This window comes from Rhopalosiphum maidis, chromosome 1 (genome assembly GCF_003676215.2).
Source record: "Rhopalosiphum maidis isolate BTI-1 chromosome 1, ASM367621v3, whole genome shotgun sequence".
Taxonomy (NCBI): Eukaryota; Metazoa; Arthropoda; class Insecta; order Hemiptera; family Aphididae; genus Rhopalosiphum; species Rhopalosiphum maidis.
This window is the reverse complement of record NC_040877.1, coordinates 2,518,966-2,534,759: the sequence shown is the minus strand read 5'-3', so window position 1 is coordinate 2,534,759 and position 15,794 is coordinate 2,518,966. Positions and strand designations below refer to the sequence as shown.

General features: G+C 23.3%; 1 protein-coding gene across 1 annotated transcript; it reads right to left on the bottom strand.

Annotated features, from left to right (window-relative positions):
- Nucleotides 1–2,352: 2,352 nt before the first annotated feature.
- Nucleotides 2,353–13,012, bottom strand: LOC113554422 (nuclear body protein SP140-like protein). The gene is made up of 7 exons (XM_026958302.1): nt 12,953–13,012; nt 9,561–9,639; nt 9,358–9,499; nt 9,063–9,261; nt 8,839–8,985; nt 8,101–8,204; nt 2,353–2,472 (listed from the first exon to the last, which is right to left on the bottom strand). The coding sequence occupies exons 1-7, from the start codon at nt 13,010–13,012 to the stop codon at nt 2,454–2,456; spliced, it is 750 nt and encodes a 249-aa protein (XP_026814103.1). The 3' UTR covers nt 2,353–2,453.
- Between the last annotated feature and the right edge of the window lie 2,782 nt (nt 13,013–15,794).

Here is a 15,794-nt window from a genome sequence, read left to right as displayed (position 1 = left end):
ACAACTTGTCATCAATGTCATCACAATTTTAGTGTTAATAAACAGCCACATAATATAAATAATTTTCTTTAAGTTCATAATAATGGTCAATAGGCACGTAGCTATACAGATGAACATTTTAGAGGGGAGTTTATAAGTAAAAAATATTTAAATTAAACTTTCATGACTATACAAAAAAAAAATATATATATATTGAAATAGTTTAGGGGTGGGGGAGTTATACCTAATGGTTATAAATTTATGATGAATACAATATTTGCTATAAATATACCTATTTATATTTATTTTGTAAATCAAAAATATTACTGGGCCTCACTGAGAAAACTTATGTCGAAGCCCAGGGACCAGGGTTATTGAGTGTAAAAGTATTCTTAATACAATATTACATATCTAAAATATAAGAAATAATAAAATAAAAATACAATAAAGTTATATGATGAACGTTAAAATCTTGATTTGACAGTTTTTTTGTTGGATATCTTCAATATTTTTACTCGCAATCCTATAATTGAGTTTTGACATTTTTGAAGCTGCACTAGAACATAATAATATGCTCTTCCTATCCTAATATACTGTATGTAATTATAGATAGAATATTACTATGAGTATTAAAAGTAGTAAAAATATTAGAGTTATTATTGCGATTTTTAGTTGTACTATTAAGTTTATAAAATAATTATTAAATTGATTTGCTAAAATATATGCTGGTCCGCGTCCATTGAGTACGGTACCTAATACTATTTATGTTATAGTTAATAATTTTTTGACGTTATCCGTTTTGCTCTTTCTTATAGTAATGTCATTAATTATTTTCCATTTTGTGTTATTACCGGATTTCTGTAGTTATTTTTTTGTAATATATGCTTTTAGCTTCTTTTATAATATTTTTGTCCCTAAATTTAAGGTAAAACTCTTTTAATTCTACGTAAAGAAGATGTTTTCTAACTTGTAGATTGAGGCGATCCTTATGCCTTATGAAGTTAATTATCACGGTGTTAACCCAGGGTTTTAATTTTTTGGTTTTAAAGGAAAATTATATTTCAATTGAGGAATTATTTTTTAAATTATTAATTGTTTCCGTAAGATATTGAATTGACTTGTTTACATCTTTAAGTTTAGTTATTTCTGACCAATTATGGTTTTGAATAAGATTAGTTAATTTTATATCATTAATTATTAATAAATTTAAAGGATTTGCTGTATTTATTCAATAATAATATTAATAGAAATTTGAAAAATATTTTAATAGTATTTTGATTTTTATAATTTATAATTTGTGTGATATCTATAGATAATACCTACCTATAGACATTTATTCAAAACTATTAAAGAATGTATATAGTATAGCTATGGTACATTCTTTTTATACACATATGGTATTAGAGTTTGAGAAGTTGTTTATGATTCGCAACTTATTTTATTGAAAAATCAAATATATTTTAAATAAGTATTTAGTATGAATTTATTTTTACTGTATACATACGTAATAAGTATATTATGATTTATTTAACTTAAAATATTTAAAATATCAAGCATAAAAAAGGGAAATGAAAATTAATTGCTTATATCAAAACACAATTTTATAACTAAATACGAACTTACTTGATTATACATACATATAAGTAGTTTTAACTTTAACTTGTATACATTTTTTTAGACTAATCTACTTAATATTATATATAAACTGATAATTGCATAGTTTATTATAAATAATAGTATTTAAATAATATGAAATAGCTAGTGCATTTTTTTTAACAAATACATTTTAAAATACTATTTCAAATTAACTTATTATAGTTTATCTACCTATAATAATAACGTAATGGATAAGTAACAATTATAATTATGGAATAACAATAAAAATAATAAAATATTTTAAAAAATATCTTAAATGTTTTAGTTTTATCGTTTTACAAAATATTCTAAATTGGACATACATTGATGTATCCTGTTTTGATAATTCAAATTCGTTTATTTAAAATTCATATTTACAGTGAACAGGTACACTCTTACATACGTATTTAATATTTTAGAAATATAATATTATATTCTATACAAGGTCGTATGTATAGGGATTAAGAGTTCAACCCTCGTGCACCAAAAATGTATTCCGGATAAGGCATTGTTTGTGATTATTAATATAAATTATAATGTAGTATAAATATATACTATACTATTTACAATATTATTATACTTTACTATTTTCCTATTGTAAAATGGGTGGTAAATTTACTTTTAATATATTCGAAATATAATATAATAATATATAGTACAGTACCTAATAATATAACTAGATTATCATAATAATACATATAATATTTTAATACTATAAAATCGAAATAATTTCCAAATGTACGATATAATCCATGAATTTGTAACTATATATACGTCGTATATAATGAAAAACATTTGTGTTCAAGATTATTTCCTTTTTAAGTTCGTTGTGTGATATTTCAGCCAGCCATTTGTTTTCTGAAAAAAAAAATAATCGTTACAATTTTACTAGTCTAATATTGTGCAAACGACTGAAATAGTTTTATTAATAGACAAAAGCAAAGATTTAGTTTACGTTCGTTATGTAATTGTTACTTACATGCTGTACGTTTTATTTTAATGGAGTTCAAGTTAATACATTTTAAATTATAGCCCAATAAAATTATTACCAATACATCCATATATATAATATATATAAAGTAGTGTGACCTACCGAGCAATTATATATATATTATTTTATCATAAGTGACCTATACACAATATGGTGTATACATATATACATTGTAAGTACTTCACCTCTTTTCTGTACCAGGTATATCTTACTACCTCTGTATTTATGATACTTACGAGTTGTGACCTACCGTATGGACATAATATAATTATAGAGTTTAATTCGTGGTTTAATTAAATATTTACTAAAACGGGTCTCGCATTATCTGGTAGTCAATGTAATCGACATGTATCGATAATATCATGCGTATTTATTTTAAACATTACAAATGTTAAAGCACATACGCGTTAGCACTCGTACCTATATGTAGAGTTTATGAGAAAAAAAAATTCATTTTCAGTCTTTGAGGCAGCTTTGACAAGGATTTCGTTAATATATATTATTAAAATAATGATCAACGATTGCTAAAATTTAAATGAAATAAACATGTCATGTATTTTATTATTATTAGTTATTAGCAATAATAAGTTGTTACTATCAACAGACTTAAAAATTCGTATTCGTATATGGAGTTATGATTCAAAAGTGAAATACGAGAGTTTTGAAAACGATTATATTTATATTAATAATAAATCCATTTTTTTTTTTATAAATCATCTATTTAATTTAAGCTTAAAATATGTACAATAATAATTAATTAAATTATTTTCATTAAGACTTAGCCTATTGCGTTATTCTAATTTATTTTTCAATACCTTGATCATGAAATTTCTACATACATTAGTCATCGACTAATGTTATGGTAGGTATGTTATGGTAGCATACTTCATTTGAACTATAGATATCTGTACTACATTAATATTTGATGAAATGCTTGTATGAATGTTAATGACGTTTTATCACTTAAATAAAACTAAAATTTCAGTATTAGAATAATTATTATCAGTCATTTTTAATAATATTATTATGATTTAACTTATTATTTATTCATTATTTCTGGCAATATTATGGCTAAAATAATAATATTATAGAAATTGGTGAAATTTTCATGAACATTTTGCAAAAACGTACAAAAAAGATATTATTAGATAATTCAAAAAAGTAAATTTAGTGGAAAAAGCATTAAAAAGTTGACTGCGTCATAATCAGATTGAAACGAAATGAACTTAATAAAATATATAAGAATATTCTCTTTCTATCAGTCTATCTGCTTGGCTGCTTAAATAGCATTAGATTCAAAATCCCAACAATATTTACTACTTTATTAGCTATATCACAAGCCGGATACAAGGCATATTCGTAGCCTTGTAGGTACACGAGGGTTTTGTTAAAAAATAAATATTGACCTACAACTGTAAATAAATTTATTTAGCTCCTTTTTATAAGTTAATAAATAATGAATTTTTCAATATATGATTAATTTATTACTATAACACATTATATTATGCATGTCAATATTTGTCATTCATTTATTATGCACTTTTCAATCATCAATCACACGACAGAACCAAGTAGATAAATTGATTTGTTTTGATCGATAGTCTATGATAGAAATTTATTATTCCCATTTTATAAATCAAAAATTATTTAAAAGTTATATTGCTTCTAGATCATTTAAAAAAAATAATAATATTTGATTGTATAACAAGAAAGGAATTTTTCGTATACAAAAAGTTAAGCAATAAATAATTATTTTGTAATTAAGACGCTAATGACCAATTCTGTCAAATTAATGTTGGCAAAGACGAATAAAACACATTTTCTTTTACAGAGTAATAAAATATATTATATTATTATAAAACCGAAAATATAGAGCTTATCAAGTTGATAATGATTATAATACATTAATACTATTTTTTTTTCATTCAGTATAAAATGTACAACTCATCAATAGAATTTTAAAACAATATTTCAAAATGTTATTAATGTTAAATAAAATGTTACAACATATTTATTTTACAACACTTTTATATATGAACATACTTATAATATATGAGTTTGTGTTTGTACGGCATGCAACTTATAATTATGAATTTATGATCTATATCTACATTTTATCTGGAAAATGTCAACGAAAACAAGTTTACTTAAACTGATAGGTACATTAAAAAAATCCAGAAAAGAAACTTTATTAAAAGAAAAAAGTTCTGAATACTATCAATAACTAATAACAATAAAATGTATATATAAATATTTTTTTTTGATAAATTCGATATTTCATTGGAATGGTATTGTTAACCGCACGATAAAAACCTTCAAGTATGGTTATTAGTTACGAAATTATTCAGTTGCATTTTTTTGTTCATTTTACAGTTTAACTAGTGTAAGTACCTACCAACCTCTAATAAAGATATGCTTATATCAGGCTTTACAACAGACAACTATTTCTTTCCTATTCCGAAAATGTAAATTACCCAGAACTATATAATTTATTTGGCTACTCATTGATTATTCCTAGACATTAGAAATCAAAATATGATTTCCAAAGTAATTACAAAAACCAATTCATTCGAGCTGAATATATTTTTTGGATGGTTGATAAGATAAAAATAATAAGACTAACACCTTTAAAATTTAAGTAATTCAACGATCTAAAAAAATGATAAAATTGTTATCAGTTATTCAACATTTTAACATTTCTGTAAGTACTAAATACATGTGTCAATCGTTGATCATCGATTCTGAAGATCCTGGAATCCATGGCCGATTCCATGCATATTATAAATACTGTAATTACTATATAGGTATTGTGACTCATGTTTCATGCACTTCTAATATTATCTGAACCATGTTATATGTATGACCGTATGAATAATGAGGATATTATGACTAATTATGTGTAATTGGTAATGACTAATTAATAATTAATATTGTACTACTTTTAACTGTATAGTCAACACTCATTATTTCAATCAATAATACTATTAGTTTAACCTTTAAACTCTTATTGATGATAAGAACAATTTAGAAATTTTAAATGGTGCCAAACTGCAATTAATTTTTATAATAATTTTAAGAGAATAAATCAGAATTAAAATAGATTTTTTAATTGAAGAGTGTTTTAATGCTTTTGAAAATACTATATGAATGAAATACTAATATCCTGAACTGAATATTTATGTTTATATTTAAATGGGATGAACGCTTTTATACTTATAATACTTAGCAACTATGTTTAGTCCAGGCTGTTTTTAGTTCGGCTCTAAATGAAAATGATTTGATCTAAAGTTCGTTTAAAATTAATCTGCATTAAATACATTTAACATTGCGTTCACTTTTAAAATATTTTTAAAATAAAGTAAAACCGAAAATATTAACGCTATCTAGTGATAAATCTTCATACAATATTTATTAGTTAAAATTGTTGCCATCTATGTATACGAGTAAAAAACTGTGCTAATTTTCATTTCAACTCTTTAAAGAAAAATATAAATATATTATTTATATAGTGTTATAGGTTTATAAAAAACTATTGAGATAATTCTTTGAATTCTGATAGTCTGATATATAAATATATAGTACATAAAATAACGTAAATATGAAAAAAAAAATAGAAATTTAAAAATAATTGTAAAACATTTTCATTCATTCAGTCTAAAAAATTCTTTGTTAATGTAAGTTATAAACAGTGTTTATTTTTTTAAAAAAAAAATGTGCTTAATATTTTCATTAATTGGCAAAATGGCAACAATAAGAGTTTTTACTAGTTTTTAGAACATTAAATTCTCGTATCATATATTTAAAAAAAGTCACATTGATTCACCACTAAAAAACAGTGTAATTATTTACTATAATTTTTTTAAAATATTAGTAAAAATAAAAATAACATTTATGTAATTTTAACTATTATATTAAATTAGCAGAATAGATTTTCCAATAATATTTCGTTTTTCATTATACGTACTTAACAACAGGAGTAATAAAAAAATATAAATAAAATAATAAATATTAATCAGTATAACATGTTATTTTTTTTAAACTTATAAAATCAAACGCTTTTAGCAACATGTTATTGTTTGGAATACCTACCAATAACAATATAATAGAAATACAACATAAAATAAAAAACTTATAGAATTTTAGACAAAAAAGTTTAGTAATAATAAATTTGCTTTCAACATATATCATATTTAAATGTAAAACAGTAAGTATCAAGTTGTCACTATAGTCTGTAAATAATATGTTAAATTTATATTCAATAATATTATATTTATATTATTAATTATGAAAAACGATTCTGAACAAAGACTGTCTATTAGTCCATATTACTAAGTATATTATTTCATAACGTTGCTACTAAAGTAAATTGATTTAATTTTTGTTGTAATAAACACTTCATTTTTTAAACATATGTTATTAATATTATTATTATTATTAATATAATAATATTTACTTACCCACTCACATGACATAGTGAATCATGTTGAGTAGAATATACCGTTAGATTAGAACATCTTAACTGAATTCTAAAAATTCGAAAATAAACACCACAAACTACAAAAATTAAAAGAAGCACTAAAACCCGATTTCCATTTTAATTTTAATTTCAAATTGTTATGTAACTTTCCACTCAATTTTTGATTTTTATTAAAGATAAAAAAAACCATGATGTATTAAATTTTCAAATTTCAGATAAAAAAGATAAAAATTTATGATTTTTTAATTACAAAATAATTTATAGATTTAATGAGATTTTGACAAATTATGTCAAAATTTTAACTTCAAAGACATACCTAAAAAAAATATTTCAATTATACATTTTCAATATTTTTTAATTCACAAATGAATAACTTATAAGGAGCATTCAATTTTAAATCTGTTTTATTACCAGTGATAGATTTTTAATCAATAATTATGGAAAATAAAAACTAAAAAAAAAAATTAACATTTCAAATGTGTAAAATAGCTTAAAGTTACAAAATATTTTGAAAATTTTATCATGCATAGAAAATGTTAGAATAAAATGTTGATGAAAATTTAAAATGTCTACTGTTATTTATTTTTAATCACAACAAAAAATCATAATCAATATTGTAAAATAGGTATTAATTTTTCATAAAAAATCTCTTTTCAAAACTATTTTTGTATTTTTCCTGATCATCTTTTAAAGCAATAGGAATTTTTAAACTTTTAACGCTCCAAAAATACTAACTTAATCCAATTTGTTATTAGAAACTATCCACAAAGTTGAAAATTGTAGTATTTTTATTGCATCAAAAAAACAAAAATAGATATAAAAAAAACACTCATCATTATTAAATCAATACATTTTTTGTTACACTTAAAATCTAAAAACACCTTATTATTTTATAGTATTTTAAAACTATTGTTTTACTATTTACCAGTAAAAAATGCAGTGGGTGTTAATAATACACTTAATCTATCATTTACTATGTAACTACTGTAAATATAAATAATAAACCGTTTTCAATTACCTGTTTTTCCAGGATTTCTTCAAAGTAGACATTATCCATTTATTATACATAATGTTGAGAAATTTAAGAAGTTTAGTCGCTAATCTAAAATGTGGATGACCAACCTAAAATGTGAAAAAATTAAATTATAAATAATATATCTACAAAGAATAAATGATTGAATACAAAAATTAAAATGTATTCTTTGTAATATTGTTCTATATACATGCACAAGAATTTACTATTTGTAAAAAACGTTAAAAATAACTCGATAAATCATGAATGGCATTTTCAATAGAAATATATTGTTTAGCAAGCTGATTATACAAAATATAAGATATATGAGCAAAAAACATATATAATAATTCTGGAAAAATATAAAATCATAATTATGGTAATGATTATAAATTTCAAAAATTATTAATGCACACATCTCTTTTATTTTTATTAATGGCCAAAAAATCTATTTAGCGTCACAATCATGAAATTTAATTAACTTAACATCACATACATCTGCACAAAGCACAATGATTTAATAAAAGTAACAAAATTATCGGAAGAAACACCAGTTTAATTTTTATAAACAATACTTATATTATTATTCTGTAAGTATAAAAATAAAATTCAGATCTTAATTTACTTAGCAATATAAATATAAATTAAAATAATATCTAACCTGACATCAAAATAGCCTTTATTATATGGACAAAAGTTTGTACTCGTGTAATTCAATAAATATAATAACAGATTAATACTCACACTATAGCATGACAAAGCATTAACAAATACTTGTTTTGTGTCTTCCAAAAATACATCAAGTGATGTATAATAATTATTTTTTCTCAACAAATTTCTAATATCGTTTAATCCATTTTCTTCGGTCTTGTGTTTTAAATTCTCTCGAAACTACAGCATAAAATAACACATAACATAAACAGAAGTTATTGGTGTGTTACTTATTTATTAGTTAATATTTAACTTACAAAAGCTTTATTTGTTGAATTTCTGAAATAATCAATTTCTGCGAATTGACAGAATAATTCCATTAACATACGCTCAACAATTTTTCGTCCAACCGTACCAATGGATATATTATTGACGTCATGATCTTTTCCTAAATCCTTTGAAATAGCAGTTATGTCTTCACATAATGTGCACTGCCATTCTGTTTCATTTTCAATTCTATTATAATGAGTGTACAATCATTATATTATAATCTTAATGTAACTAATTCATAATTAATTTTAAATTAATCAACTAATCACAATAACAATATACCTGTGAGTGATTTCAGGAATATGACAATCTTCATGATATTTTCTATTACAGAGATAGCATTCATACAATTCTTCATTCCATTCATAGCAACATGCACATACAGCATTTGAACTCTCTAATTCAGTGTCTGAAAGAAATGCATCTAAAAGAATAATAATTATAATTATTACTATAAGTTTTATTATAAATAATAAATAGTTTACCTGAAGATGAATCTCCATTATTATAATATTTTTTTACATTTCGAGTTGAGAGTTTGCGTTTTTTATGTTTTGATGCTTTCTAAAAACAAATATTGGTAATATTTATAAAGGAAATTTACAAATGTATCTATTGTACCTAGTATTTTAAGAAGTAAAGAAAATTAAGAAAAATAAGCCACAACCCTAAAAATATAATTTTACAAACAAGTTGAATTAAATATGTAGAGTGAATTAATCCAACTAATGAAAGAAGCTAAGCAAAAATCTAAAATTACAAAAAAGTTTTATGAGTATAAAAAAGATTTGTATACCAAGTAATGATGTTAAGAGCCAACGTCTTATCTCACTTTAAAGTTTAATTGTTAACTAATAGAAAGGTCTAACTATAATAGAATTTAAAACACTAGTATACTACTCATAAAAATATCTACATAAAATATAATGGTATAACATATTACATTTACTTATTACATACACATTTCTCCAGGAATGCCCCACTTTTAAGGATGATGCATAATGCAAATAATCATATAGACTATTAAACCATATTAAGTACGAAGGCTCACATATTTTTTCATATAATTTACACCATGTTCGTTTTATTTATTTACTTGCTATTTCTTTTTCTTCTCTCTAATATTAAAGTTAGTATAAGTTATGCATCTTATATGTTGTTATATGTTTTTTTCTGTTATCTATGTATTTCTTGTCTGTTAATTTTGTGAAAGCTGTCTGGCATTGATTACAATAAACATAAATAAATATATAATTTTGTAGCAAATAATTATATTAAGGAGACGTTAGATCAAAATAATAATAAAGTTATTTGGATTTTTCCTAGACATAAAAAAAGCCTTTCATACAGATTACTATTAAAAATCTTGGAAAGTTGGAATAAAAGGATTAGAAAAAGATCTTTTTGAATCATATCTAAATAACAGAACTTAAATGGTGAAAATAAAAATGTACATAGTAAACTTCTAACTTTAACACATGGTACCTCAGGATATAGTTTTAGAAACATTGTTATATATAATTTATATCAATGAATTACAATGTAAATATAAGATGTAAAATAATATGTTATACCCCCTCCCTCCATTGTTATTAAAAGCAAAATAAAATGAGTTATTGTCCAAATTAGCGAATACATCAATTAAATTAATAGAGACATGGTTTGATAATAATTAAATTGTAATTAAATTTAAACAAATCTAATTTTCTAAAATGTAATATTTATTAAAATAATATTTAAAGTATTAAAATGTACAAATTATTTTTTCATAATGATAATTATACACAAAAGAATGATTGTAATTGCTTTAAAATAAAAGAATTATCAAAAATAAAATACCTAGGACTAGTCTATGATAATAAATTAAATTGGAAATGCCATGTTGAAAATTTAATTAGCTTAGTAAGGACATTTTTAAATATATTTAAAACACTTAGACTTTAGACTAATATTAGAAGCTAAAGTTTTAAGAATAGTATATTTCTTAGTTGTAAATTAAATTATTGCATATAGTATAAGTATATGAGATGGTACTTTTAAAACTAATCTTACATCATTAAACACCACTTTATTAAATCCTTAGTAAAATATATCTTTAAAAAGCCATATCTCAATCCAACTATATCATAGTACTTATATAAAATGTTAATAATCTAGAAATACTTCATAGAAATCATTTACTATTATTATTTTATAAATATAAACATTTTATTAATAAATCGGTACACAATTTTAGTACTAGATTAAAAGAAAAAAGTACCTAATGTAAATCCTCCAGTTTGTAACTAATTATTTGGTATGATATTATTTATAAATATTGTTACTAATTTTTTGAATGTTAAGAATATTAATATTGATTCATTCCCAATATTTACTAAATTCAACATACACATTAAACATAAATTAATTCTCTATATAAATAATAGATATTTAGTATTAAACTACAAACATACAGTTTACTGACTTATAATGAATGTTTATATTTTTCTTTTTATATTTATTGTTATATTAAGACTCATCCTACCTGAGATAATACATTGAAGATATTCGAAAATGGGCATTGGTAACCTAACCTAGGGCGGGGAATATAATTCTCTTAACAAAATGCTTAAATGTCCTAAAAATTATAAATAATGCACTAAAAAAATGCAGGTAAATTGTTTTTATTTTTAATAAATTTAGTATAAAATTTAAATAATATTTGATTAAATTAATTAAATTGAAACAAAGTGATTAAAATAATTTTTCTATAGGCTAAACTTTAACTCCATTTCTTTTAATCTGATAAAAAAAAAAACAATTATTTTCTAATATATTTTTTTAACTATTTTGATAGTACTTAATTGTTTGTTATAAAAATTTATATAAAACCCGTGTTAGCATATAAAATCTTAAAATAAAATATCTAGTTTGAATTTTGGATCCAAAAACTCCAATATTGCCATAACAACTCAATAATGCCGTGAAAACACGAAGAAAATAATATAAAAATCAAAAATTGTCAAAAATTACAAAAAAACGCAAAATAAATTTTCTTATTCTCATTTAGAAGTACACGTTACGGATTTGTCACCAGGCGAGTATTGCATCGAAATCCCGGTCCTGGTGATGACCATTATTTATTCTGCAGTAGCCAAGTATTGCGCACCAGATTGGCTTATAATATAACACCTAAATACATAAAATTGATACTCAACTACATTTATGTTATAATGAAGACAATAAATATAACAAAAAAATGTATTATCATACTATTATACAATGGCTCTCCAACACGGCAACACGTATACACAAGATGAACTTATTAATACGAGAAATATTTAAGCCTGCGTACCTATACACAATATTATGTGAAAGACAGAAGAATACGAAGACTATAAATACTCATAAACCGTATTGAAAGCTGCGTAGTCAAAACTGCAAACGGACAATTTAAAACCAAACACCAAGTCAATTATGTCATTATCGAGTTTGGTGTATATTTCAGATTAATTTAATTACATTTTGAATAGGTACTGTCTTATAAATTATAATCGAGAATTAGCACCGGCCACCATACGTCAAGCGATGATTTTTTAGTGGTTGTTAATTGTTATTAACCATCAAGACCGCATTTTTATTACTATTACATTATTTGTAGGTATGGATATACAATGGGAAACAATCAAGATCTATAATAAACATAATATATAGAACAGCCAGCATTCATTTTTTGTTCCTGCCCATTATACGAAATTTGGTGTTGGATTATTGAGAATCAATGGTTTAGCAGTGAGTATGAACAACTGATGGCGGTGGCCAACGCTAATTTTTCATGTCTGAGAGTCGAGACTATATTATATACATGCAATAACGCATGGATAGAACTTATGATTACCTTTGAATGTGATTTTTTATTCTTCTTTGTATTGAGCTGGATACTACCTTCGCTTTCCATTTTATCCTTTGTTATATTACGAAAAAAAGCTTGCCTTTGATGACTCTTTTAAATCAAAGTATTCCACTCTATAAATATATATTTTTAAATTAACTACATTGTTATGTATTAAAATATATATAATATTATATACCTACACCTATCATAAATGTAATATTATTTTATTCACAAGATTAGTAGGTTTATTCTCAAAATTGTATTGTTAATTAAATAATTAAAAATTAAAAAATTAATGATATTATTTTCACAACCTATTTTATAATAATTGAAAAAAGATGTATCAATTCAAGTATAGAGATAATCTTTAGTATGTGCACTATGTGGCTTACGACAAAAATCAAGAATATATAATGAAAAAAAATATAATCATTAAATTGATTTATTTTCAGATTATCTTCATTTAGACATTTTTGACAAACTTAAACAAAATAATAGTTTTTAACTTCATATTTTCAAAATAGAATTGATAAATGTTAAAATGCTTTGAAATCACTTTATTCTTTAAGACCACTATAAAAAAAATTATGTTTTGTTAAAAAATATTATCATTCAATTATTTTAAAAATGATTTTAGTTTTTAGGTTGATCAATGTAGTTATTTTAAATATTTTTATTGATATTATTTTTAACTAGATAATTCTTTATTTGGCGTAATTAATAGTGGTAGATACTATAACAGTTACTAATGACAATTGTGTCATTCGAGTGGTTATAAATCCTACTATATTTAATATAACCTTAAAAATATAAACAGTCGTTTATTTTTCTATGTATGTGTCAATATTTATTTATGATATAACATTCATTCATTTTAAAACAGCGTAAAAAATCGAAAAGATTGGTAATAAAATTAGTGTTAAAAATGTAGGTGAATTAAAAAGAAATTATTCTTATTAACAACTATAATATGCGAATTTTAATTAATCATATTATTTTTTTTTTTTTTTTTACCTAACTTAGGCTTACTTTAATTTTGTTTATTATTAACTTCACGTTTTTTTATTTAAAAAAAATATTTTAAGGTTCGATTTTTTTACTCGAGTAAATAAGTATAATAATACTTAAAATTACATTTAATTATATAAATGTATACGTACTTACAAATAATATAATGTATTATCTTTTGAACTTAACTGCAGGAAATTATGAAACCCAATTAAATACTTGCGAAAAATGGTAGAAATATTGTTAGGCTCATAAGTCAACGTTCAATTTTCGGACACACTATAACGATGTATAATATGATACGTTGAACCGATTTTGATCAACTGAAAATAAAGAAAAATGTTTTAGAATTTAAAACTTATTTGTGTAATCAATAATAATATTTAAAAATTGTTAAAATACATTTACTATATTACTTTTTATAAAAAAATAAGTACGCTAGGAAGAATTTAAAATGTTTACTTACCAGAAAACATGGTTAAAATGGAATGAACGGACAACAGAACGAAGGCTACGGTAATTTCTAAATGATACCCGTCGCGCACTGTGGTCAATTGAATGCATTGACAATAGTATGGAATTCCACTCCCCTCCACCAGAAAGACACGGCTTACGGGGATGGAAATCGAATGACAGTTTTATTCTTTCGTTTATGTGAAAAGAATTTCAGTGGTGACAAACGTTGGTTAATTTTTTTTTTAATTCATGTACAACAATTTTTAACAACATTTTTTTCATTCAATTTAATGGAATCGTCATAATTTTATTTTAGTCTAGAATTGAAATATTTTATCAATCACTTTGGGCTGAATCAAACACAATTTTCTCTATTATATTAATTCTACGAAACATTATTAATTTTTTAATCATATAATATGATGTCACTCTGATCACAATATTATGCGGGTGTAAATCATAAGTTATAGGTATATATTAGTAGACACAGCAACGTTTATTTATTAATTTATTTTTTACTGTCCTTGAGAAACGAATACAATAATATTAAATACAAGTTACAACTAGTATACAAAATATTATAATTTAACAAGCAAAATAACAGACAAGTGCAAGTTACGACAATGCACGATTTGACAACTGTCAAAGTTACTTACTCATCGCAGTTACTTAAACCAATGGATTCATTGCATCTGGAATGGTAGGAAAGGAATGGATATACCAAAATGTGATGCAATACAGAACTTTGATTATTATTATTCGTTACAATAGAAAACATGTAGCGCGTACCTGTGGTTTGGTTGGACTTCATACGATTTCGGGTAGGTTATCATCGCGCCATAAACTGGTTTCTCCCCACTGATGATATTGTGACGCACACCAGACGAAACCAGTTTATCAACAGAGTAACATTGACCATATGTCTCGCGTCCTACTCTATTCGGGGTTGTTACTATACAGGATGTCATGCAATGGAATTACTAATTGTGATATCTTCTGAAATCATGGAAATAAAATATTTTTGTTTTTTTTTATAAAACTCACAGAGACAAGGGCAACTAATATTTTATATTTTAATTTAATTTGATGTTTTGGTAAAAAAATTAAAAATTAAATTTTTCATTTAATTATTTAAAAAAAAATCGAAGAGTTTATTTTACTGAAAACTTTGTCATTTCAACATTTAAATTTTATTAACATCGAGATTTTTAATATTTTTTCTAGTTTCGAGAAAAATTGTGAATTATTTATACCATAATATAAGCGTCAGTGTTATCAAATATGTAGCCTGAGGGTTTGTTCATCCTTGTCTACGTTATAGTCTTTAAAAAAACATAATTATTATTTCATGAGATATTGCAATTCTCGCGGGACACCCTGT

Coding starts and splice junctions, on each gene's coding strand:
- LOC113554422 (XM_026958302.1), bottom strand. CDS start 13,012: ATGGAAAGCGAAGGTAGTATCCAGCTCAATACAAAGAAGAATAAAAAA. Junction 9,640..12,952: donor ATAAAAAATCACATTCAAAG/GTAATCATAAGT, acceptor ATTTGTTTTTAG/AAAGCATCAAAACATAAAAA. Junction 9,262..9,357: donor ATTCCTGAAATCACTCACAG/GTATATTGTTAT, acceptor TCATTATAATAG/AATTGAAAATGAAACAGAAT.